A 22,706-nucleotide genomic window follows, 5' to 3' on the forward strand; every position below is an offset into this window, starting at 1 on the left:
AAGGATAGATGGAATCAGTTTGACATCTCCTAGAATGATCCAAGCTAGAATGATGATGAAATTCCCACCTGGAACTGTTAATTGCAAAGCTGTAATACATACACAGGGCTTTGCAGAGAGCAAGCAACATGGTGAACATGCATTCATTCATTAAATATTCACTGAAAGCTTACTATATGCTGGGAGGAATTTAATTACTGAAGAACAAAATAAACAAAGTCACAAACAGATATATCAATTAATGATAAACGCTCTGAAAGAAAGAAAAGCAGGATAAGGAAACAGTGGCTGTGTGAGGTCTAAACAGATTGAACAGGGAAAGTTTCTCTGAAGAGGCGATATTTGAGCAGACACCTAGTGAAGTGAATGAATAAGCCGTGAAAATATCAAAGGGCGACAGTATTTCAGGCAGAGGAAACAAATGCATACGCTCTGGGAGATGGTGGGCCAGTGGGGCAGAGTGAACCAGCAGTAGGTAATGTAGTGGCAGAGGTAGGCAAGAGCAGATGGTTTAGAGTCTTGGAAATTAAGGTAAGGACTTCGGGTTTCAAATGTCAGCTGTTGTTACAAACGCAGTTTTGTTCCTCCTTTTTCTGTGCTGAGCGTTGGATCTTACCTGCTCTTTTTCTACTCAATACTGGTTCATTCTGTCCAACGAAATTTATTGAATGTCTGCTCTTCATTCAACAAAGGCTAATGAATACATTTTTCCAGGAACTGAAGAGAAAGTCTGTTTTCTCAGCAACTGTGATCCAGTTGTGGGGAGGGAGGGAGTGGGTCAAAGCGCTGATAACGCGTCAAAAGACCGCAGCAGTGGGCCGGGCGCGGGGGCTCACGCCTGTAATCCAGCACTTTGGGAGGCTGAGGCGGGCGGATCACCTGAGGCAGGGAGATCGAGACCAGCCGACCAACATGGAGAAACGCCGCCTCTACTAAAAATACAAAAATTAGCCGGGCGTGGTAGCGCATGCCTGTAATCCCAGCTTAAATCGGAAGGCGGAGGTTGCGGTGAGTCGAGATCGCACCATTGCACTCCAGCCTGGGCAACAAGAGCGAAACTGTCTCAAAAAAAAAAAAAAAAAAAAAAAAAAAAGAAGAAGCAAAAGGAGGCAGCAGCAGTGTGCTTTGAAGGAGACACCCCAGTACTACAGGAGAGAAACGATGTTTTCAATCGTCCAGAGAGGAGGAGAGTCACTTCCGGTGCGTCCCGGGGCATCATGGGAGGGGTCAGTCTGCGGGAAGGAAAGGCCAGAGGTGACTCTCGCCAAGGCTGGGGCAGCCCTGGAGGCCACACTAGGACCTGGCCAGTAAGTGTGCATTTGAGAGTTTGCGAGTGAGCAGGACCTTGTTCTTCCCGGCGATTTATTTGCGCTGTGCAATTCCAGACAGTAGATCCGTGAAGGGCTGTGTAGTGGGGAGGGTATGAAATTGAGTGTGGAGAGGGCATTTGAGGGTAAGTCCCATGGCTGACTGGGCCAGACAGAAAATTTAAAATTCTTGTCACCAAAGCCCATTTGAAATTTTTCAGTGCATGCATAGCCATATTATTATGTTGTACACATACATATTCTTTTTTTTTTTTTTTTTTTGAGACGGAGTAGCACTCTTGTCACCAGGCTGGCATGCTGTGGCACCATCTCGTTCACTGCAACCTCCACCTCCCGGGTTCAAGTGATTCTGCTGCCTCAGCCTCCTGAGTAGCTGAGGTCACAGGCACCCGCCACCACGCCCGGCTAATTTTTGTACTTTTAGTAGAGACGGGATTTCGCCATGTTAGCCAGGCTGGTCTCAAACTCCTGACCTCAGGTGATCCGCCCGCCTCATCTTCCCAAAGTGCTGGGATTACAGGCGTGAGCCACCGCGCCCGGCCACACATATATTCTTATATAAAGTCAAGTTCAGATACTCAAATCTGTGGGTACCAATTGAATTATTTTTCCAAATCGTGGAAAAAGTGATGATTTTGTTGCTCAGAAAGTACTACCTTTCCCATCTATGTTTTAAACATAATTTCTCATCATTTGAGCCTTCACGTTGCTCTGTACCTCAGTTTCCCCAAGCAAGCCACAAGCCATAGTTTCTGTGAGGAGCTGAGAAAATAGTCTGCCCTCTTGTGAAGGTCAGGCTATTGAAATCGAAGAGAAGCTCTGTTTTGGGTGCGTTCCCCAGGGGAAATGTTTTCCTCCTTCACCATGGAGAGGCTTTCTTTTTCCTTGCGGCCTCCGGAAGCAGCATCTTAGTGACCCTTGAAACCAGGAGGGAGGAATCAGGCTGGCAAATTCCATCCTTAAGCAAGGTTCTTTCCATCTGCCCACGGCTGATTCTTCAGCTTCTCGCTTTGGAAAATGTGACCGTTGGAGTCTGCGGTGAAGGTTCCCAGGGACACTGATATGTGGAACATGTGCCCAAACCTCTGCCGCAGCCAGGAGGCAGAATTTAAGTTTGCTTACTGACAGCTGCTCTGTGTCAGTCCTGGAATGTTAATCCTTACAGAGAGCTTGGATGACAGGCAACAGCTTTTAGCAGCTGTGCTAATAGTCTCATCCATCAGATGACCCTCTCTTCACCTTACTGTTGTCAGTTGTATCCATGTCTTTGATGAGAAGTGGATATGAAATCTTAAGGGGCAGGTTACTTTTATTTAGTTTAAAAACATGAGCCTTTAAAAGAATTCCAAAAATAGTACACACATTGAAAAATATAATCAAACATACTGAAGGAAAATTTTAAGTCGTGCCTAAAATTTTAGCATGGAAGTCATCTCTATGTAAATTTTTCAATTTCACATTTTTTCCATGTTTTTAGGTATTCTTGTTTGAGACGGAGTCTCACTCTGTCGCTAGGCTGGAGTGCAATGGCGTGATCTTGGCTCACTGCAACCTCTGCCTTCTGGGTTCAAGTGTTTCTTCTGCCTCAGCCTCCCCTGTAGCTGGGACTACAGGCGCGCACCACCACACCACCATCAGCTAACTTTTGTATTTTTTAGTAGAAATGGGGTTTCACCATGTTGGCCAGGATGGTATCAATCTCATCAATCTCTTGACCTCATGATCCGCCCACCTCGGCCTCCCAAGGTGCTGGGATTACAGGTGTGTGCTACCGCACCTGGCCAATTTTTATGTATTCTTAAATACATACACAATTGAGATATCAGTCTGCAAGCACTGTTTTGTATTCTGCTTTTGGAACATATTTGACAATTTTTCTCATGATATTAACTATTCTTTTGGATTATGATTTTTAATAGTTACATAGTGTACCATGCTTTGAAGATAACATAATTCATATGACAAATTTTCTATTATTGGGCATTTAGGATGCTCTAAATTTCTGTTCTTTTAAAACATTCTGGTAAATATGTGTGTACATAAATGCTTATGCATATCTTTAATTATTAAATTTATAGAATAGAATTTCTGGGCAAAGCCTAAAGATGGTTTTCAGTTTGCAATAGTGGAGTCCCTGTTATTGGAGCCTTTGCAGTAATGATATTGCATAGGAAAACAAAATGTATTCACTAATGATCTTATTGATCATTAGATGTTGTAAATATGCAACAATCAATTTAAGTTGAATGCAAAGTAAAATGAGAAATCTTGCAACAACATTTGCAGAATTTAGTGAAGTTAATGAAAGTAGTAAAAGAAATTGGCTTGAATTTTGCAAAGCCATTGACCAGTGTGGATTCAACAGTGTTGAACTAGTTAACAACTGAAGAACTGAAAATGGACAAAAATGATGACCCAATAGATGTTTCACGAGAATGAATTCAGGATCAAAGGATTAGGAAGGGTCTTAAAAATATTGAAGAAGTCCTGCATTTTTGTGAAAAAGGATGTGCTTTATTATTGCATTGCAAAACTTAAAGGATGTCATATTATGTTATCACATATGACTGTGAGAAATCTGTCCCTTTCATCCCAACTGCAACATTTATTTGTTCTTTGTTCTAAGAATAGCAGAGGTGCAATTGTGACCTAATCTTAAGAAATACAACAGAAGGCCGGGTATGGTGGCTCATGTCTGTAATCCCAGCACTTTGGGAGGCTGAGGCAGGCGGATCATGAGCTCAAGAGATCGAGACCATCCTGGCTAACATGGTGAAACCCCATCTCTACTAAAAATACAAAAAATAGCTGGGCATGGTGGTGCATGCCTGTAGTCCCAGCTACTCAGGAGGCTGAGGCAGGAGAATCACTTGAACCCAGGAGGTGGAGGTTGCAGTGAGCTGAGGTTGTGCCACTGCACTCCAGCCTGGCAACAGAGCGAGACTGCATAAAAAAAAAAAAAAAAAAAGAAATACAACAGAAAATAAATACATTTCAATATTTTTGGTTTTATTTTGAAAATCAAACCCTAGTTCACAATTTACTCTGAAATTTTGGACCTCATTTTAATTTAGATTTGCTTTAAATCATTGCTTTTCCAGATGGCATGATTTTCTATGTGGAAAATCTCAAGGAATCTACAAAAAACTTCAGAACTAATAAGAGAGTTCAGTAAGGTTTGAAGATACAGGATAAACATAGGAAAAAATCAATTGTTTTTCTGTATGCTAGCAGTGAACATGTAGACAGCAAAATTAGAAATATACCATTTATAGTCACTTAAAAAAAAGAAAAAAATTAGACATACATCGAACAAAATGTGTATAGGGCTTGTATGCTGAAAACTACCAAACACTGATGAAAGAAATTAGAGAAGATCTAAATAAATGAAACAGACTGTAGTCAAGAATTGGAAGACTCAACATAGTAAATATGTCAACAAACTGATAAACAGGCTTAATGCAATTTCTGTGAAAAGGTATAACTCTGGCTTTAAAGTTTGACATATAGTATTCTAATTACTAGTTATTTTCCCAGAGTACTGTAATTGTGGTATTTCCCCTAATGCAGAATTTTAAATTTATGGAGGTATAATTGACATTTAAAACCGCACATACTTAAAGTGCACAATTTGATAGGTTTTGACATGTTTAGATGCCTGTGAAACAATCATCTCAATCAAGATAATGAACATGTTCATTGACCCTCCAAATTTCCTCCTGCTCCCTTGTAATCCCCGCCACTCTTTCTTTGTGCCCCCTACAAACCCTCCCTCTGCATCACTAGCCAACTGCTGGTCCACTTTCTATCACTATAGTTTTCATTTTCTAGAATTTTATATAAATAGAATCATATAGTATGTACTTTTTGGAGGGCTCCTGCTTTCAGTCAACATAATTATCTTGAGATTCATTCTTTTTTGTGTTAATAGTTTCTTTTTATTGCTGAGTAGTATTTTGTTGTATGGATATACCATAATTTGTTTACCCATTCGTTGATGGATATTTTGGTTCTTCTTTTTGGTTTTTGCTCCTATTACAAATAAATGTGCCATAAACATTTGTGTACAAGTTTTCATTTGGACATATGCTTTAATTTCTCTTTGGTAAATACCTGGGAAGAGAATGACTAGATCATATAGATAATTTGTTAACTTTTTAAGAAGTTGCCAAACTGTTTTCCTAAGTCATTGTAACATTTTACATTATGACTCTTGGCCAACACTTTGGTCTTTTAGTCATTGTAGTAAATGTGTTGCAGTAACTTACTGTTTTTTATTGATATTTTTCTCATGACTCTGATGTTGAATGTTTTTTCAGATGCCTTTTTATCATCTGTATGTTTAGTGAAATGTTTGTCCAAACCTTTTGCCTTTTGAAGTATTAGGTTGTTTTCTTTTCACTGGATTTTTAGATTTGTTTATATATTCTTAATATAAATCTTTTGTCAGGGATATAAGTTGTAAATACTTTCAGTCTGTGACTTGTCTTTTCATTCTCTTTATAACAGTGTTTTTCAAAGAGCAGAAGCTTTAAATTTTGATGATGTACAATTGATCAATTTTTTCTTTTGTGGCCTGTATGTTTGGTGTCATATCTAAGACATCTTTGCCTAAGCCAAGGTCACAAAGATTTCTTCTTTTGTTTCTTTCTAGATGTTCTTATGATTATAGTTTTGATTTCCTCTTTGATCCAAAATTTTGTTTTTGGAGATTATTTAAATTTTTTTTCCTTTTTTGTTTTAAACTTTTGTTATTAGACACACTTGAGATTGTGGTCTACACAATTTATACTGTAAAAGATTGAGGCCGATAGGGGTTTAGAGGTTGGGGGAGAGTAAATGTTAGAAGGTGGAAGGAGTGCATAAAGTACAGTCTTTGTCCAGATTGCATTTTTGCTCTGCTGCTTCCTCTTTCTGGAGGCCAAACACGTCCGTTCTACTCCATCAAACCTTTTTATTTTTTTGTTTTATTTTCTGTCCCTGTTTCATAAGTTCATTCTTTCACTCTGTCCCTCATCCAATCTATCTGACAATACTATGTACGCTAGCTACCTTCAATAAATCTGGAATCCATCCACTTCTCTTTGTCTCCCGATGTTATTTTTCTGCCCTAAGCCACTGTCAAGGTTTTTATTGTTGTTGTTAGTTTTTTTTTGTTTGTTTGTTTTTGGTTTTTGTTTTGAGACGGGGTCTCACTCTGTCTCCCAGGCTGGAGTGCAGTGTTGCGATCTTGGTTTATTGCAGCCTTGACTTCCGGGCTCAGGTGATTCTCCTGCCTCAGCCTCCCCAGTAGCTGGGACTACAGGCATATGCCACTATGCCCTGCTAATTTTTTTCTATTTTTAGTAGAGATGGGGTTTTGCCATGTTGCTCAGGCTGGTCTCGAACTCTTGAGCTCGAGTGATCTGCCCACTTCGACCTCCGAAAGTGTTAGGATTCCAGGCGTGAACCACCGCACCCAATTGCCACTGTCATCTTTTATCCTTTATTTTTCAGTAGGCTCCTAACTAGTTTCCCAGTGTCTATCTTTGCTCCCTTAGTTTATTCTCAACACAGCAGCCAGAGTGATTCTTTTAAAATGTATGTTAATATCACCCCGCTCAAAATCCTCCAAAGCTTTCCCACTTCACCCTGAATAAAGGCAAAAGTCCTTCGAGTGGCCAAGGGGTCCTATATGATCTGGCCTCTTGGTTCCTCTCTTATGCCTTAACTGTCTCATCTTGCTCATTCTCTTCCTGCCCTGCTTGGCCTCCTCCCTGCCCCTCTAACATTCCCTACCTTCCCTTGCCTTAAGGCCTTTGCATTTTCTGTTGTTCTCTGCCTGGATGTGCTGTGCACCCACATACTCACTTGGTTTACTCTCTTACCTCCTTTGGGTCACTGTTCAAATGTCTTCTTACCAGAGACGCCTTCCTTGACTACTCTCTATGAAATAGTAAATACGTCTCTCTTACTTTTTAATTTCCCATTAGTGCTCGTCATCTGGCTCATTACATAGTTATGAATTTATTTATTGCTTTTCTTTCCTTGTGGAATATAAGCTCCTAGCGAGCAGGAACTATATTTTGTTCACTGCCGTACCCACAGAACTGAAACAGTGCCTGGCACTATTTATTGATTTATCATATTGATGCACATAGTAGATGCTCAATATCTGTTTGTGGAGTAAATGAATGGCCCCATACGGAGGGCAGCCTCAGGGAGTGTTTTTCTTAGTAATTTGTAGCAATCTAGAGAGATATAATAACGACAAGCTCAGCAAAAGGTATTTGTGTGTGTGTTGGGGGGGTGAAGAGGTGGGAAAGGGACTGTCGGGTGGTGCTGAAGGCATAAAATATTGAATACTCTGCAAAGCCATATATAATATTAAGATATTAATAGCTAGGTGAGAACTGTGAGCATAAATAGCTTTGCAAGTGAAAAAATGAAAGTCCGGTTTAATGTATACATTTACTGTAGTTTTTATTTATTCAGCTTTAAGAGGAAAATAAACATCATAAAGCAAGTGACCAAAAATAGCGCATTTTGTGCCTTTCTTCAGCCACTTGATAGCATCAGGCAGGTGTGTTTACTCTGCACTGATTTTTGTGTGAACCTCTCGGCTCTTCACTCGCAATTTGTTGACCTGGGACTCAGCAATGTCAGCCCGTTCCTCGGCCTCCTCCAACTCGTGCTGGAGTTTGCGGAATTTAGATAGATTAGCATTGGATTGTTCCTCCTAAGAATAGAGATAAAATTGTGAGAATTAGACTGTGTGGTTCTCATTGCACTTATCACCAGACAGGATGAGTTCCTCAAATCAGGTATTTCCTTCTTATGGTCTATTTAGCATATCCGACTTCACATCTAGACAGAGTTTATTACTTTCAACTGTAATTTTTACTTTAAAGAACGAAAGGAGAGTTTTGAAGTGCAGGAGACAGCCTAATATAAAGCCCATACCTACTTTTATGATGTATGGTCTGTGGAAAGGAGGAAGAGATCTATGTACCCTTATAGACATCAGTAAGTAAATGCAAGGCCAAACTATAACTTGAGGAAATATCACTTACTATGTATTTTTGCCATATGTTTTCATTCTACTATATAAAGAAAGGGAAAAGGTAGGACTAGGAAGAAAGTCTTCTCTGTTATTTGACTCATTACCATTTATGCCTCTCCCTTTTTTCTTTCCTTTTCTTCCTTCCTATTTACTTCCTACCTATCACATGTGTCTGGAAGAGTGGAGGGATAACCAGGAAGAGTATGGGTAAAGAATCTTCTAACATATTCTTACAGTAGCTACAGCAAATGTGGGGACAAGAGCCCCCACTGATGACACTAGCAGGGAGTGAAGAAGTCAGGTGGGGTAAAAGATTGATGTTTGGCTTTTGAGAACTTGATTTTTTCTATGTCTAGAGGGAGAGGAATATTTATGATGGTATTAATTAGAATTCCTACTGTATATCATTTGCAGCTATCAAGTAAGTGAGCCGTTTGGAACTTGCCCCCCTCAATGCTTACAAATTGCTTAATAATATAAATATCTTGGCTGGGTGTGGTGGTTCATGCCTGTAATCCCAGCACTTTGGGAGGCCAAGGTGGGCGGATCACTTGAGGCCAGGAGTTCGAGACCAGCCTGGCCAACATGGTCAAGCCCCATCTCTACTGAAAATACAAAAACCAGGTAGGTGTGGTGGCGCACGCCTGTCGTCCCAGCTACTGGAGAGGCTGAGGCATAAGAATCGCTTGAGGTTGGGAGGCAGAGGTTGCAGTGAGCCAAGATCATGCCACTGCACTCCAACCTGGGTGACACAGAGAGTCTCTGTCTCAAATTTAAAAAAAAAAAAAAAATCTCCTTTTGAAATCTTGTTCTGTAATTTGGATTGGGGGGGGACAAATTCATATTTAAAAATCTTCCCTCTTAAAATATGAGTGGCAGATTTTCACTTTCATTGCATCTTCTTTCTTATTGATGGATTCTTTTAAAACATTTTCTATGGCAAAAGAAATTTCCTTCTTTCCTCAAGGGCTTAAAGATACTTACAGCCTCCTCAGCTAGTCTCTTGTATGATTTCACCTTCGCCTGTAATTTATCTACCAAGTCCTGCAGCCTGAGAACATTCTTGCGATCTTCTTCAGTCTGAAAGTTTGAAAAAAATCATCTGCATTCATTCCAAAGAAATTAGGCTACTCTGGGTACTAAAATAAAATCATTTGGCATGATAGCAGGTGGGCCTAGGGTAAACCTGATCAACTCTGCGATTTTCTTCATAAAATTAACAGTAGCACTCTTGTCAAATGTTTCCAGTGTGCAGGCCCTGTATTAGAGAATTGCACACATCTTCTCTAATCCTTACCTCCCTATCCTGGAAAATAGATGCTGTTATCCCTATTTTACAGGTGAAGAAACTGAGGTTTAGAGTATTAAGTTCAACAAGCAAGAGAGGCCGGACTAGGACTAATACCCAGTTTATCTGTCTTTAAAATCTGTGTTCTTTACTCTCATGCTATTTTCTAAACTTTAGAAATCTGAAGGCCTCCCTAAGTTTTAGTATAGGTCTGTGATAAGCAACTGTCTTTACGCCTTATATGTACCAAGTTAATGCATATTTGTTTGTGAGTGGCATATAAATAAATAGTCATAAGGTTTTCAATTTCCTTCTGGGCAGGAAGACCGGATATTCTGGAAGGCTATTCCCTTCACCTGGTAGGTGAGTTCTTTTACTCGTCGCTCATGTTTCCGTAGACCTTTAACAGCCTCTGCATTACGTTTCTGTTCATTTTCAACCTCTCCTTCAAGCTCACGTACCTGTAGCCAAGAAAAATACTTACGCAGTCAGTCTTGGGGGATATTAATTAGCCCAAGACCTACTGAAGGCATGGGGTGGGTGTTCCCAGCTCCAGGACAGGATGGGAGTCTTGTGTAGGAAGAGAGAAGGGTAGAGAGCATGCCCTTTTTCCCTTCCCAGATTTAGAGAGATTGAGACACCCACCCTGGCCTCCAGTTTCTGGATCTGCTTCTTCCCACCCTTCAGTGCCAGCTGCTCGGCCTCATCCAGACGGTGCTGCAGGTCCTTCACCGTCTGCTCCAGGTTCTTCTTCATCCGCTCCAGGTGGGCGCTGGTGTCCTGTTCCTTCTTCAGCTCCTCAGCCATCATGGCAGCCTATTTAGGAAATAAATTAATAAAGTAATGAAACTTGATGATAGCAGGTAGCATATGCATGTCAGTAAGACAAATGTGCATCTTACATCAGTGATGGCCTTCTTGGCTTTCTCTTCTGCATTGCGTGATTCTTGGATTACTTCCTCCACTTCACTTTGGAGTTGAGAAACGTCATTTTCTAATTTCTTCTTGGTGTTGATGAGGCTGGTATTCTGTTAAAAGTAGTCAGTGGAAATTTACAAAATTTGTCATTTGCCCTCTTGGGATTTTACAGGTGTCTTACTTGTTGGTTCATGCAGGGGATCTGTTGGCAACATTTCACTAAACTTTAATTATTTGTTCAGTGGCAAATGTTAATTATTTGCAAGGTAGGAACTCCTTTCCCCCAACTTCCCCAGTGTCCATCTGATTTATGCATAAGGACCTCTGAGGTTTGAGAATGCCTTTATTGGCATACATTAGTTAATTGTTCTTTTTTTTTTTTTTTTTTTTTTTTTGAGACGGAGTCTCGCTCTGTCGCCCAGGCTGGAGTGCAGTGGCCGGATCTCAGCTCACTGCAGTTCCGCCTCCCGGGTTCACGCTGTTCTCCTGCCTCAGCCTCCCGAGTAGCTGGGACTACAGGCGCCCGCCACCTCGCCCGGCTAGCTTTTTGCATTTTTTTTTAGTAGAGATGGGGTTTCACCGTGTTAGCCAGGATGGTCTCGATCTCCTGACCTCGTGATCCGCCCGTCTCGGCCTCCCAAAGTGCTGGGATTACAGGCTTGAGCCACCGCGCCCGGCCCCCTAGTTCTTTTAATTATATTTCAGTCAGACATCACTACTTACTCTCTCTCTGGAAGGTTGGAAATAGAAAAGGATACATTCGTTTTGTGAGTGGCAGGCACTGAGAATTTCTTGCTTAGTAGAATCTATTCTCTCTGAATTTTCATGATTTGTTCCCTTGGAGAGCACTGAATTTTGTCTTCTGAAAACATATTCTTAAGATTTCAACTCAGTGTTTCTCAGAGAGAAGCAATATTGTCTCAATGGGTATTTGAAAATGTTTAGGGGCAGATATTTTTGGTTGTCAAAATGACTAGGGGGTGCTACTGCATTTAATGCCTGGGCAAGTCAGGAATGCTAAATGTGCTGTAAGGCATGGGGACAGTGAACACAGCAGTGCTAAATGCTTAAGTGCTACCGATGAGAAACACTGCATGGAACATTTTCAGATTTTGGAGGTAGCAGGTGTCTTTACCCAGTATTATTCTACCTCATGGTTTCCAAAATAATCTAAATAGCCAACCCTTATTTTTAAATAAAAAAGTAATAGCTTTTTTGGGGAGGGGGCATAGAAACCCCAAGAAGGAAACAGGAACACACACCAAAAAACAAAAAAAATCACCCATAATCTAATTACTCTAAGATAATGGCAATGAGTATTTTTGAGCATATCCCCCATCCTTGTTTACATACACATATTTATACAAATGGAGTACTTTCATGCTATAATTCTAATGCATCACCCTGCCAGTACACCAGCATTTGTTTGATGTGAGGGTCTCACCTGGGTGTGGAGGAGCTGGTACACATATTTATACAAATGGAGTACTTTCATGCTATAATTCTAATGCATCCCCCTGCCAGTACACCAGCATTTGTTTGATGTGAGGGTCTCACCTGGGTGTGCAGGAGCTGGACACGCTCACTGGCATCCAGGAGTTCTTGTTCTGCGATTTTCCTGCTCCTCTCTGTCTGCTCCAGAGTGGCCCGCAGCTCCTCGATCTCAGCCTGCAGCAGGTTGGCCCTGCGCTCTATGATTGCCAGCTGTTCCTTCAGGTCTTCTTGGCCCCGGAGAGCATCATCTAGGTGGAGCTGGGTTTCCTGTTAAGTGAAAAACAGAAAAAGGCTTTAGGTGTTCTGAAGGGGATTTGAAGATCCCAGGAGATGAACTGGGAGATTGTACTGGCGCCAGGAACAGAAGATGACCTCTGCCTGTCGTTTGACTGCATCTGAGTATGGTTAGGTCATTTGTTTAGGGTGAGAGAGAATTATCAGGAGACACAGATTGTTGTTCTGTTTCTGCCATTAACTGGTTATTGTGTCATGTGTGAGTCACTAATGTCTGTCATTTGTGGAGCAGTTTCCAGATGCTCTCTCCAGGACTTGGCATCTGTTATTTCATTTGATCTTCACAGTAACTCGGTGAGGTGGGGAGTTTCATTCTTATTTTGAAGAAGGAAAAGAGGTTCTGAGAGGTTAAATAACTTGCTTAAAATCAGGCAGCTAGTAAATGACAAAACTAAGACTCAACCTCAGGCCTGTCTGGTGCCCAAGTCTGTTCACTTGCTTTCATATCATATTGTAATGCCTAGGCATCTGTTTGATCTTCTACATAACATTTTCTTAAAAATAATATGTTCTATGTGTATTTAGTTCAGTTATCTTTGTGCTGTCAGCTGTATAATTTGTTAAGAGAAAAAAAGGATGGTTTAGCAAGGTGTTTGGGAAATGGAAGACAGGTACTTTCCCTGCTTCATCTGGGAGGCAAATGTGGACCCATTTACCTTCAGGATTCCTTGGGTGTTCCTGTAGTTCCTTAAACTCTCCGCAGCTAAGCGATTGGCATGATTCAGCTGGATTTCCATTTCATTCAGATCTCCTTCCATTTTCTTCTTGACTCTCAGAGCATCATTTCTGCTTCTAATCTCTGCATCCAGCGTGCTCTGCATGGTCTCCACGACTCTAGTGTGGTTTCTTTTCAGCTGGTCAATTTCCTCATCTTTTTCTGCAATTTTTCTATCAACTTCAGACTTGACTTGGTTTAACTCAAGCTGGATACGCAGAATCTTTCCTTCTTCATGTTCAAGAGATGCCTTAACAAAATGGTTGTCAATTAATAATGGAGAAGAGCCTGAGTATTTGGAGTATATTCCCTTGTGAGCCAAACTCTTGTCAATATCAGTTTGTCTAATTTTACAAAGTATAATACAGTAGTTCTGGCAATCTTCTAGGTAAATCATTATTTTGTTTATTCAGTGACAGATTATTTAGAGCAGCTCTGCAATAAAGGCGCTTTGTGCTATACAAATATTATTCATATTAGTACTAATAAAATTATATAATTCATGTATAGTAAATATAAACTCTCAATCTGTTTTAGAAATGAAAATGTTCTTGTGGAACATACTAACCCCGAGTCTAGAAATTATCAGTTTTAAAATATGTTAATTTTTTTCTGATTACATAATAAATGTGCATTGTATAATGTGAGGGCAATACATAAAAACAAAGGAAAAACTAACTGTTGTTCCCCCAGCAAGAGATAAAGATTTTAATGTGGTATATTTTTTTCTAGTCTTTTTTCCTACTTCTATATATTTTTACATAATCAAAATTATATTGTATATGCAAATTTGTGTCTTTAAAATACTGTCTCCATAAAATATTTTTCCAAAACAGTCATATTTAGTGGCTATATAAAATTTCATCATATGGCTGTTCTGTAATTTGCTTACTTTTGTTCTTAGATTGGACATCTTTGTCTTAAAGTTTTACTCCAGTTGACATTTTTTGGGTGATAAAATCTTAGAAATAGAATTGACGGGTCAGAGTATTTACATTTTTAAGGATTTTTCATAACTATTGCCAAGTTGCCCTTCCTAAAGATCCTGTAAGTTTCAATTATCGCTAGCCCCACTCTGTTTTTTTTTTAACTGATGTTTGTCTTTGTTTTTCCATAACATAATACAAGGTAATATGTACCTCTGCTTCCTCTAAAGCAGCCTGAATTTCACATTTCTCTTGTTCTACTTGCTTCTTTATTTTCTCCAATTCGTGAATTTGCTTTCCTCCCTCTGCAATCTGCTCAGTGAGGTCAGAAATCTCCTCTGTGGTTGAACAGACAGGAGAGAAATGGTCAGAAAGATGGCAACATGGCAAGGTCCTCCCAGGGATATATGGGGTAGGGAGGACTGTGAGGACTGGGAAGACTGTGAGGACTCACGTTGCAAGTTCTTATTTTCTCTTCTTAGCGTTTCGAGTTGATCCAGGGATTCCTCGTAGGCATTCTTCACCTTGAACAGCTCGGTGCTAAGAGAACAGGCCTCCTTCTGGGAGGCCTCAAGTTCAGCCTGAGTTTCCTCATACTTCTGTTTCCATTCTGATAGGACCTGAAAAGCAGTAAATCATGAGTTGATCCAAGGAGAAAGGAAGACCAAGTAAAACGCTCTTAAAGTTTAAGCAGTCTGGGCCACCTTGTCAAAGTTCCTTTGCTTCTTATCAAGAGCTGCACAGGCTGCATTAGACCTTTCCACATCAAGCATGAGGTCTTCAACTTCATTCTGGAGCCGCTGCTTTGTCTTTTCAAGGGAAGCACATTTGGCGTTCACAGCTTCTACATGTTCCTCCGCTTCTTGCAGGCGCTGGGCCAATTTCTTCCTGAAAAGTTAGCCAGGCACTCAGGAGAATGGCCAAGACCAGAAGCAAAAGAAGCAAAGTGATAACCTCCTTGGTCCCTTTTCACAGTCCTGTTTCTTTTCTTTTGTTTCTTTTTTAAGAGACAGAGTCTCGCTCTGTCGCCAGGCTGGAGTGCAGTGGCGCCATCTCGGCTCACTGCAACCTCCCGGGTTCAAGCGATTCTCCTGCTTCAGCTTCCCAAATAGCTGGGATTTCAGGCATGCACCACCACGCCCAGCTAATTTTTGTATTATTATTATTTTTTTAATAGAGACAGGGTTTTACTATATGTTGGCCAAGCTGGTCTTGAACTCCTGACCTTAGGTGATCCGCCTGCCTTGGCCTCCCAAAGTGCTGGGATTACAGGTGTGAGCCACTGCGCCTGGCCACAGTCCTGTTTCTATACTGGCAAATAGCATATGATTTTCAAAATGGTGGCAGCCAGAACTGCTTTCTAGATTGGTAAACTGTTTGGAAAGGTCCAAAGTGGTGAAGAGTTGGAAACAAGTCCTTGGAATATTATAGAATTCTTAGAGGCTGCTGTTGGTGCTGCCGTTGTATGTGCCTTACTACCTAAGTAACTCAGGATTTTTAAGACTTCTGATTGAGTGTGACTGTGGAAAATTATTAGCCAGGACAATCTTGTTGTTTGACTTATATATTCATTCTGACTCCAATATGGATTTGAGGTTAACTAGATATTTTACTGGCCAGAAATATACTGAGCATATTCATTTGCTTTCTCAGACTTTCCATTCCATTTTATGTATTCTTTTCCCTAGAGAACAGCCAGTTTCTTCTAATCATTGTATTTGGACAGTCTCTCCAGGGAAAGAAATTCATAGATAAATCAGGACAATTCATGCAGTTTAAACAAAGGCAGGTTTTTTTTTTTTTTCCCTCCTGAATTCTCTACATTCTCAGTTCATTTTCAGTTGTGTGCCAAGTACACATCCTTATGGTAGAGAAAAACCTTTGACTTGATGCCCAAGGAGATCTACTTGAAGGTCTCCGTTTGTCTATATGCAGACTAAGGCTTTACTTTATTTAGGCCAAACCCTAAACATTATGTATGGTTTGGTGGCCTCCAACGTGAGTTTTAAGAGGTATGTCGTCTACTCAATGCTTAAAAAGGTGGGCTGTGGAATCAGAATGACAGGCTCCAAACCCAGCTGTATCATTTATTAAGCAGATACCTTTGGGTTAGTTGGTTAACATCGTATAGCCTCAACTTCCTCATCTGTAAAATGGGGATTAGAATAATGATACCAATGTAATATTGTTATGAAGATAAATAAGCTGATATGCATATATATATAAAATACTTGACACAGTATGCGCTCAATAAATGTTAGTTTTTGCTATTTTTATGTTATCATCATCATAACTATCACAGCTGCTTCTGCGAGTTCCTTTTCTAGAGTTCACAACACGTACTTGGCCTCCTCCAGCTCCTCTGTGCGCTGAATGGCGTCCGTCTCGTATTTGGTCCTCCACTGAGCAACCTCACTGTTGGCCTTGGACAGCGCCCTCTGCAGTTCAGCTTTGCCTTCCTGCTCCTCCTCATACTGTTCCCGCAGCAGGTCGCAGTCATGGCGGGAGGACTGCAGGGCGTGCGCCAGGGCGTTCTTGGCCTGTAGAAGTAGCAGTTCAGTGACATAAATTCATGTATTCAGTGATATTCAACGTACACATCCCAAGTAGAGCCTAACTGGGCAGGTTTAGATTTGGTTAGTCAAAAAAATCTTTGGCAAAACTCACTTTAGTTTCTTCCTCTAGTTGACGTTTCAGCTCTTCAATCTGCTGAGTAGACGCTTGCTTGCTCCTTGAAAGTTGAGAGACTAAAGCATCTTTCTCATCTAATTGTCGAGAATATTCACCTAGGAATAATAGACGTAAGGGAATTTTTTACTGGCATAAAAATAAGTCTAAACCTTTTATATTTATATGTATGCATATATATATATATATGTATGTGTGTGTGTGTATATATATATACACACAAGCTGTATATTCCTTACCTGAAATGTTTGGGACCAGAAGTGTTTCAGATTTCAGATTTTTGTTTGATTTTAAAATATTAGCATTACACTTACCAGTTCAGCATCCCTAATCCGAAAATCTAAAATCTGAAATGCTGCAGTGAGCATTTCATTTGGACATCATGCCAGCCCTCAGTTTTGACTTTTGGAGCATTTCAGATTTTTGATTTTCAGATTAGGGATACTCAACCTGTGTGTGTGTGTCTGTGTGTCTGTATGTGTGTGTGTCTGTTTGTGTGTGATGTGTTTAATCTACACATCATCTGCTTCTAAGTATTTTTATAGAACTGGTTAGAACCGGAGATCTAAAAGCAACATTGCCATAAAAGTGTTGTAAGTAAACTTGTCTGCTCAGTCTTGCTTTCTTTCCTTTTTGATCTTCTCAGCAAACTCTGATCATTTGTTTATCTTTCTCTAAAGTGGGAATGTTGCTGTTTATTAGAACCCCTAGAATCCTTTTTATTTGGTCCATAGTTTTGGGACCCAGAGAGGATGTCTTTGCCTGCTTCTGTCTGTAGACGCGCTCTCTGCGCTGTGAGGTCATTGATCAGCCGCTGCTGCTCCTCTTCCTTGGTCTTGAGCTCACTCACTTGGTCTTCTAGAGCACGGCACATCTTTTCCAGGTTCCCCTACAGGATATGTAGCAATGAAAGATGAGACATTGAATGCAATAAAAAAAGTTAAAACTTGATTCTTAAAATACTTGTAGAGTAAATAAATTCATGTCAAGTGTGAGTAGAAAGTTAGGACATTAACTCTGTGGAACATACAAGAATTTAGTCATGGTGAGTGCGTAATGTGCCTAAACTGGTTATTGTGGGAGACCATTTATTCCAATGATATTGACACTTGCTTAAAGTGGATTTTGAAATCATCTTAATAGATCATAACCAGCATTAAAAAAATACCATAGAATGGGATATATTAGGTTAGAAAATATTTAAGTAGTCCTGAAAAATGCCTGCAAACAATGTTTAGTGATAGAGAACAGTGGGTGTTCTTATAGATGATTACCTTCATTTAGAGACAGTATTGGATACCTTGGCTTTGGAAATGGCCTCTGCGTTACTGCTAAGGTCATCAATCTCCATCTTCAGCTCACTCTTCTCCTTCTCCAGCTTCTGTTTGACCCGCTGCAGGTTGTCAATCTGCTCCCCAAGCTCAGCCACACTGTCTGCGTGCTTTTTCCGAAGTGCAGCCGCCATAGCTTCATGCTGCAGAGTGGCCTCCTCCAGGTCCCTGCGCAGTTTCTGGAACTCAGCCTCCCGCTTCTTGTTCATCTCAATCTGGGCTGAAGTGGCCCCACCGGCTTCTTCCAGCCTCTCGCTGATCTCCTCCAGTTCCCGGGAGAGGTCAGAGCGCTGCTTCTCTGCCTTGGCTCGGGAGGCCCGCTCTGCCTCGATTTCTTCCTCCAGCTCCTCGATGCGGGCCTGGGAATGAAAGAAGCACATAAACATAAACTCATCTCAACTTCAGTGTTTTTTTGGTGTGCAGAAAAACTGGAGGTGAGATGACTCACCTGCAACTCTTTGATTTTCTTCTGTAGTTGAATTTCTACAGCTTGCTCGTCTTCAATTTTGCTTATCAAATTGCTAATTTCAAATTCTTTCCTTTAGACAGAAGAACAAGACGTATTAATACTCATATGAATTAAAAGATGATATCACATAGAAGTTTTTTTCTAAAAAGCTCCTACTTTTTAAGCTTTTCATCAAGTTGCTGTTTGTCATTTTCTATATCCATTGTGGATTCTTGGGCCAATTTGAGGTCACCCTCCAGTTTCCTCTTTGCTCTTTCTAGATCCATTCGAAGCTTCTTTTCTTGTTCCAGAGACCCTTCAAGCTAATAAGAAAGTAAATATGGTAAAAATTGAAAGTATATTAAAAAAAATCTTTCAAAAGGATATTTAAAATGTGCTTACATCATCCACTTGCTGTTCTAGCTTGGTTTTAGCTTTGGCCAGGGTGTTGACTTTGTCCTCCTCTGCCTGCAGGTCATCCAGGGTCTGCTGGTGGGCCTCCTGGAGAGCCTTCTTCTCCTTGGACAGTTTTGCAATGGTTTCATCCAGGCCCGCCATCTCTTCTGTAAGATTTTTCACCTACAAAGGTTAAGAAAGAGATTATTTCTCCTATAAAGCAATTTAGTTGGTGGCAGAACCTCTATACAGTATTGTAGAATATGATTGCTACCTTGTTCTCTGTGGCATGTTTCTCCTTCTCAACCTTGGCCAGTGTCAGCTCAAGGTCATCAATGTCTTTCTTGAGTTCTGAACATTCATCCTCCAGTTTCCTCTTCTTGGCTGTCAGCTCAGCATTGATCTCTTCCTCCTCCTCAGCTCTCTCAGTCACCTCTTTGATTTTGGCCTCAAGTTGGATTTTGTTTTTAATCAGTTGCTCACACCTTTCCTCTGCATCCGCCAAGCTATCTGCTTCCTATGGAGAGATTCATTCAGATACTTAGAGTGTTACTTATTTTGAAACTTGGTTTTTTTTGCACAAAAATAATAGTGTTTTATTGAAGTCTGTTGAATGTTTCAGTATGAATATAAATTTAATTGAATCGAACATTATTACATAGTCTGGAGAGATGCAGCTTATTGGAAGTGAGACTGTAGTTTTAGAAGCAAACTAGTTTGCAAAGTTACTGGATTGGAGCTATTGTCTATTTAAAAAATAATTTGTAGAAGAGTGGAAAGACCTCTAAATCAGGCAAAAGGAAGCCTGGGTTCTTGTCCCAATATTGCTTCCATATGTATGACTTTGGGCAAATTGCTTTATTCCTTTTATTCATATATGTATATATTTATATATATTCATATATGTATATATTTATATATATTCACATATGTATATTTCGAATAAATGATTGCCAAGAGCTTTTCAGCTGTAATATTTAAAGATTTTGATTTAGTTAAATTGGTTAGTTTTGGATTTGATCATTCCCTGTCCCCCTCAAACCACTAATTGCTAGGCTGTATTGAAAAAAGAAAAAGAAGAAAAATAACTTAAATACATTTCCATGTAGTATTTTTTAATATACTAAAACCTTCCTGATAGTTCATACAGTGCTATAATTGTTGAAAATTTCCATTTCCATTTAAAGAATTACCCATTAGTCTTAAGATGAATTTTATTTTTTGGAACTTTTACCCTAACTTTTATTTTGAAAACTGTTAAACTTACAGAATAGCCGTATGAATAATACAATAAATTGCCATATACCGTTTACCTAAATCCTCACATTTTTAGCATTTTACTGTTTTTTTCTCTCTCTAAACACACACATAGACACATATATGCACATGCGCACACACACATATACACTCTCCTAAATCATTTGAAAGTAAATGGCAGATATGATATTTTAGCATGTCGCTCCTAAGGACATGAACATTCTCCTATATAACTACAATGCTGTTATTACAAATGAAAATATTATCACTGATACAATAATATTATCTAATATACAGTCTATATTCAGATTTCCCCAGTGTAACAGAAATGTTCTTTAAACTGCAACATAATTTTCAGAGAATTGTACCATTGACTAGGCTAGAGGTTCTTCTGCCCAGGACAGTTTTAGTTCAGGAAAGATCGATGAACTCTTCTTAGCCCTTTCTACTTTTGTGTTTTTGTTTGGTTTTGTTTTCCTATTCCCTTCTAAATCTGGTTAATGTGGAAAGTCTGTGCTGAGCCCCTGAAAGTTTGAAAATTTTCAAACTCATACGTCCAGTTAGGAAAAAAAAAATAGAATGAACAGTGATATGTTATGAACCTAGATTCACCAGTTGCTAAGTTACACCACATTTGCTTTGTCCATCCCATTTGTGGCCCTCTCTCCTCCTCCTATAATTATCAAAATGAATTTTAGAATATATGAGAAAGTGTAATTCTCAGAAACTATATAATATAGCTCAATAAAGTTTTTATAAGTGACTAATGAAAGTATTTAAATAAAGATCAGTCCAGTCCCTAATTTATTAGGTTATTTGGCCTGGGGAATATTTTTTAATTTCCCAGTGTTCGTTTTGTTCTTGAGTTTTAAAAAACATTTAAATGGAATATAATGGGGACTTATTGTGCTAAATCTTGGGGGTTGGGGAAAGGAGATACAGAGAGAAATAAGTCTGAATTTAAATACATCTCATAGACTTGCGTTTAGAAAATAGGGCTGTACTTTTAATGCTAGGCTAAAGTAGCCCAGGTAAAAGGGTAAAATATTTGTCTGAGACTTGTGGGGGTTGGCTTTAAGCTACTTCCTTCATGGCTGTTAAATGTTGTGATATTATTTAAACAAATTCTTCAATCTTTCCTTTTCCCGTTGTAACTTGGAAATAATTGTGGCTTTTCTTCCTTATAGAATATTGAAAGATAAATGAGGTATTAAAAACAGCAACTTGAGATTTTTTTTTCAAGTAGAGGTCATTTATAAATCCAAAGTATATGTGTATTTCAAACAAGCTTCAGTAACATGACGCATTCAGAATATGGAATACTCACAGACTGAACCTGGAGTTGCAGGTCATTTTTCTCTTTTAAGAGAGTGACCATTTTTTCCTCTAGCTCCTTCCTTTTTGCCTCTGACTTGGCAAGTTCATCTTTCGTTTTCTGGAATTCTTCCTTCATGGTGGCCATCTCTTTCTCTGTCTCTGCACTCTTGAGGAGAGGCTTAATCTTGAAGAATAGTTTCATCCAGGGCCAGTGCTTGACGTTCATGAAGGCACGGACATTATACTGGATGCAGAAAAGTGCTTCTCTGCGATGACGTGAAAATATCAGTGTAGACTGATCCATTAGAGGCAATGTTATTGTTACTTATCACACACAGATTTCCCTTTTAATGAATGCCCCTCACAAATAAATATGTCACATTCTCTATATATTATATTCTGGCTTTACATACACACACACACACACACACGTGTACACACATTCTCACGCTCACACTCATGGTCAGTAGCCCTCAGTATAACCACTTTGCTAATTGAGTGCTGTTCATATTGAGCAGATCTTCTGTGTTCTCAGTCCCTATCAAAGTAGCAAAGAAAGTGCCTTTAGGGGTGAATATTTTGAATGTAAGATCAGCACATGCCATTTGACACATGGCAGTATTAGTGATTTGAGGTGGGCGTGACGATTGCATGTTGATTGTGCTGCCTGTCTGTGGACATACGGATGAGAACTGTGAAATGGCATAGGTTGTTTTCTGAATTGCCCACCTAAACTGAGCGTATGGTTTGTCGTCTCTTCCTTGAAGTTGCTCCTCTTATTTTGAACAACACTGAATTGTCCACTCTATAAACTTTTTTTGCTAGCTTCTTCAGATAATACACTGGCTTATCTCAAATTCTTTCAAGTGCCTCAGTCTTAACTGATTAATTGGATTGTTAATATTTGCAAGGCATTCAGCCTCTGTTGAGCTCTAAAATTTATTTTATTGAAATAAAGTGAAAAATAGTAATAAAAGGTACCCCTACTGCAAACTATAGCCATCGACTGGCTAGGTTTGACTACCTTGTAGCAATGTGTCTGTTTCTTCAAGCTTGTTAAAATGGAAATTCCATCTCTATAGGTCCATTTTTTTTTGGGGGGGGGGGATGGAGTCTTGCTCTATTGCCCAGGCTGGAGTGCAGTGGCGCAATCTTGGCTCACTGCAAGCTCTGCCTCCTGGGTTCACGCCATTCTCTTGCCTCAGCCTAGCTGGCAGTCCTCAGAGTAGCTGGGACTACAGGCGCCCGCCACCTTGCCCAGCTA

At 39.9% G+C, this 22,706-nt stretch overlaps 2 protein-coding genes across 2 annotated transcripts in view; both read right to left on the bottom strand.

Moving 5' to 3' along the window:
- The window catches only part of LOC105473722 (myosin heavy chain 13), an 82,594-nt gene extending 81,851 nt beyond the window's left edge, over positions 1 to 743 (bottom strand). The window contains exon 1 of the mRNA XM_071082346.1: positions 617 to 743. The gene's annotated coding sequence lies outside the window, so the exon portion shown is untranslated. The remainder of the gene's footprint in view (positions 1 to 616) is intronic.
- A 7,021-nt stretch (positions 744 to 7,764) lies between these two features.
- LOC105473569 (myosin heavy chain 8) overlaps positions 7,765 to 22,706 on the bottom strand; it is a 31,563-nt gene continuing 16,621 nt past the window's right edge. Inside the window, exons 21-39 of the mRNA XM_011727389.2 lie at positions 21,453 to 21,708; positions 19,143 to 19,385; positions 18,875 to 19,051; positions 18,650 to 18,795; positions 18,473 to 18,563; positions 17,994 to 18,383; positions 17,456 to 17,582; positions 16,673 to 16,791; positions 16,349 to 16,545; positions 14,710 to 14,893; positions 14,460 to 14,625; positions 14,219 to 14,343; positions 13,021 to 13,329; positions 12,134 to 12,337; positions 10,561 to 10,686; positions 10,304 to 10,474; positions 10,015 to 10,119; positions 9,355 to 9,450; positions 7,765 to 8,046 (exon numbers count right to left, since the gene is read on the bottom strand). Coding sequence (XP_011725691.1) covers positions 7,897 to 8,046; positions 9,355 to 9,450; positions 10,015 to 10,119; positions 10,304 to 10,474; positions 10,561 to 10,686; positions 12,134 to 12,337; positions 13,021 to 13,329; positions 14,219 to 14,343; positions 14,460 to 14,625; positions 14,710 to 14,893; positions 16,349 to 16,545; positions 16,673 to 16,791; positions 17,456 to 17,582; positions 17,994 to 18,383; positions 18,473 to 18,563; positions 18,650 to 18,795; positions 18,875 to 19,051; positions 19,143 to 19,385; positions 21,453 to 21,708 — 3,382 coding nt within the window. The 3' untranslated portion in view covers positions 7,765 to 7,896. The remainder of the gene's footprint in view (positions 8,047 to 9,354; positions 9,451 to 10,014; positions 10,120 to 10,303; positions 10,475 to 10,560; positions 10,687 to 12,133; positions 12,338 to 13,020; positions 13,330 to 14,218; positions 14,344 to 14,459; positions 14,626 to 14,709; positions 14,894 to 16,348; positions 16,546 to 16,672; positions 16,792 to 17,455; positions 17,583 to 17,993; positions 18,384 to 18,472; positions 18,564 to 18,649; positions 18,796 to 18,874; positions 19,052 to 19,142; positions 19,386 to 21,452; positions 21,709 to 22,706) is intronic.

The sequence above is a fragment of the Macaca nemestrina genome, chromosome 17, assembly GCF_043159975.1.
Source record: "Macaca nemestrina isolate mMacNem1 chromosome 17, mMacNem.hap1, whole genome shotgun sequence".
Taxonomy (NCBI): Eukaryota; Metazoa; Chordata; class Mammalia; order Primates; family Cercopithecidae; genus Macaca; species Macaca nemestrina.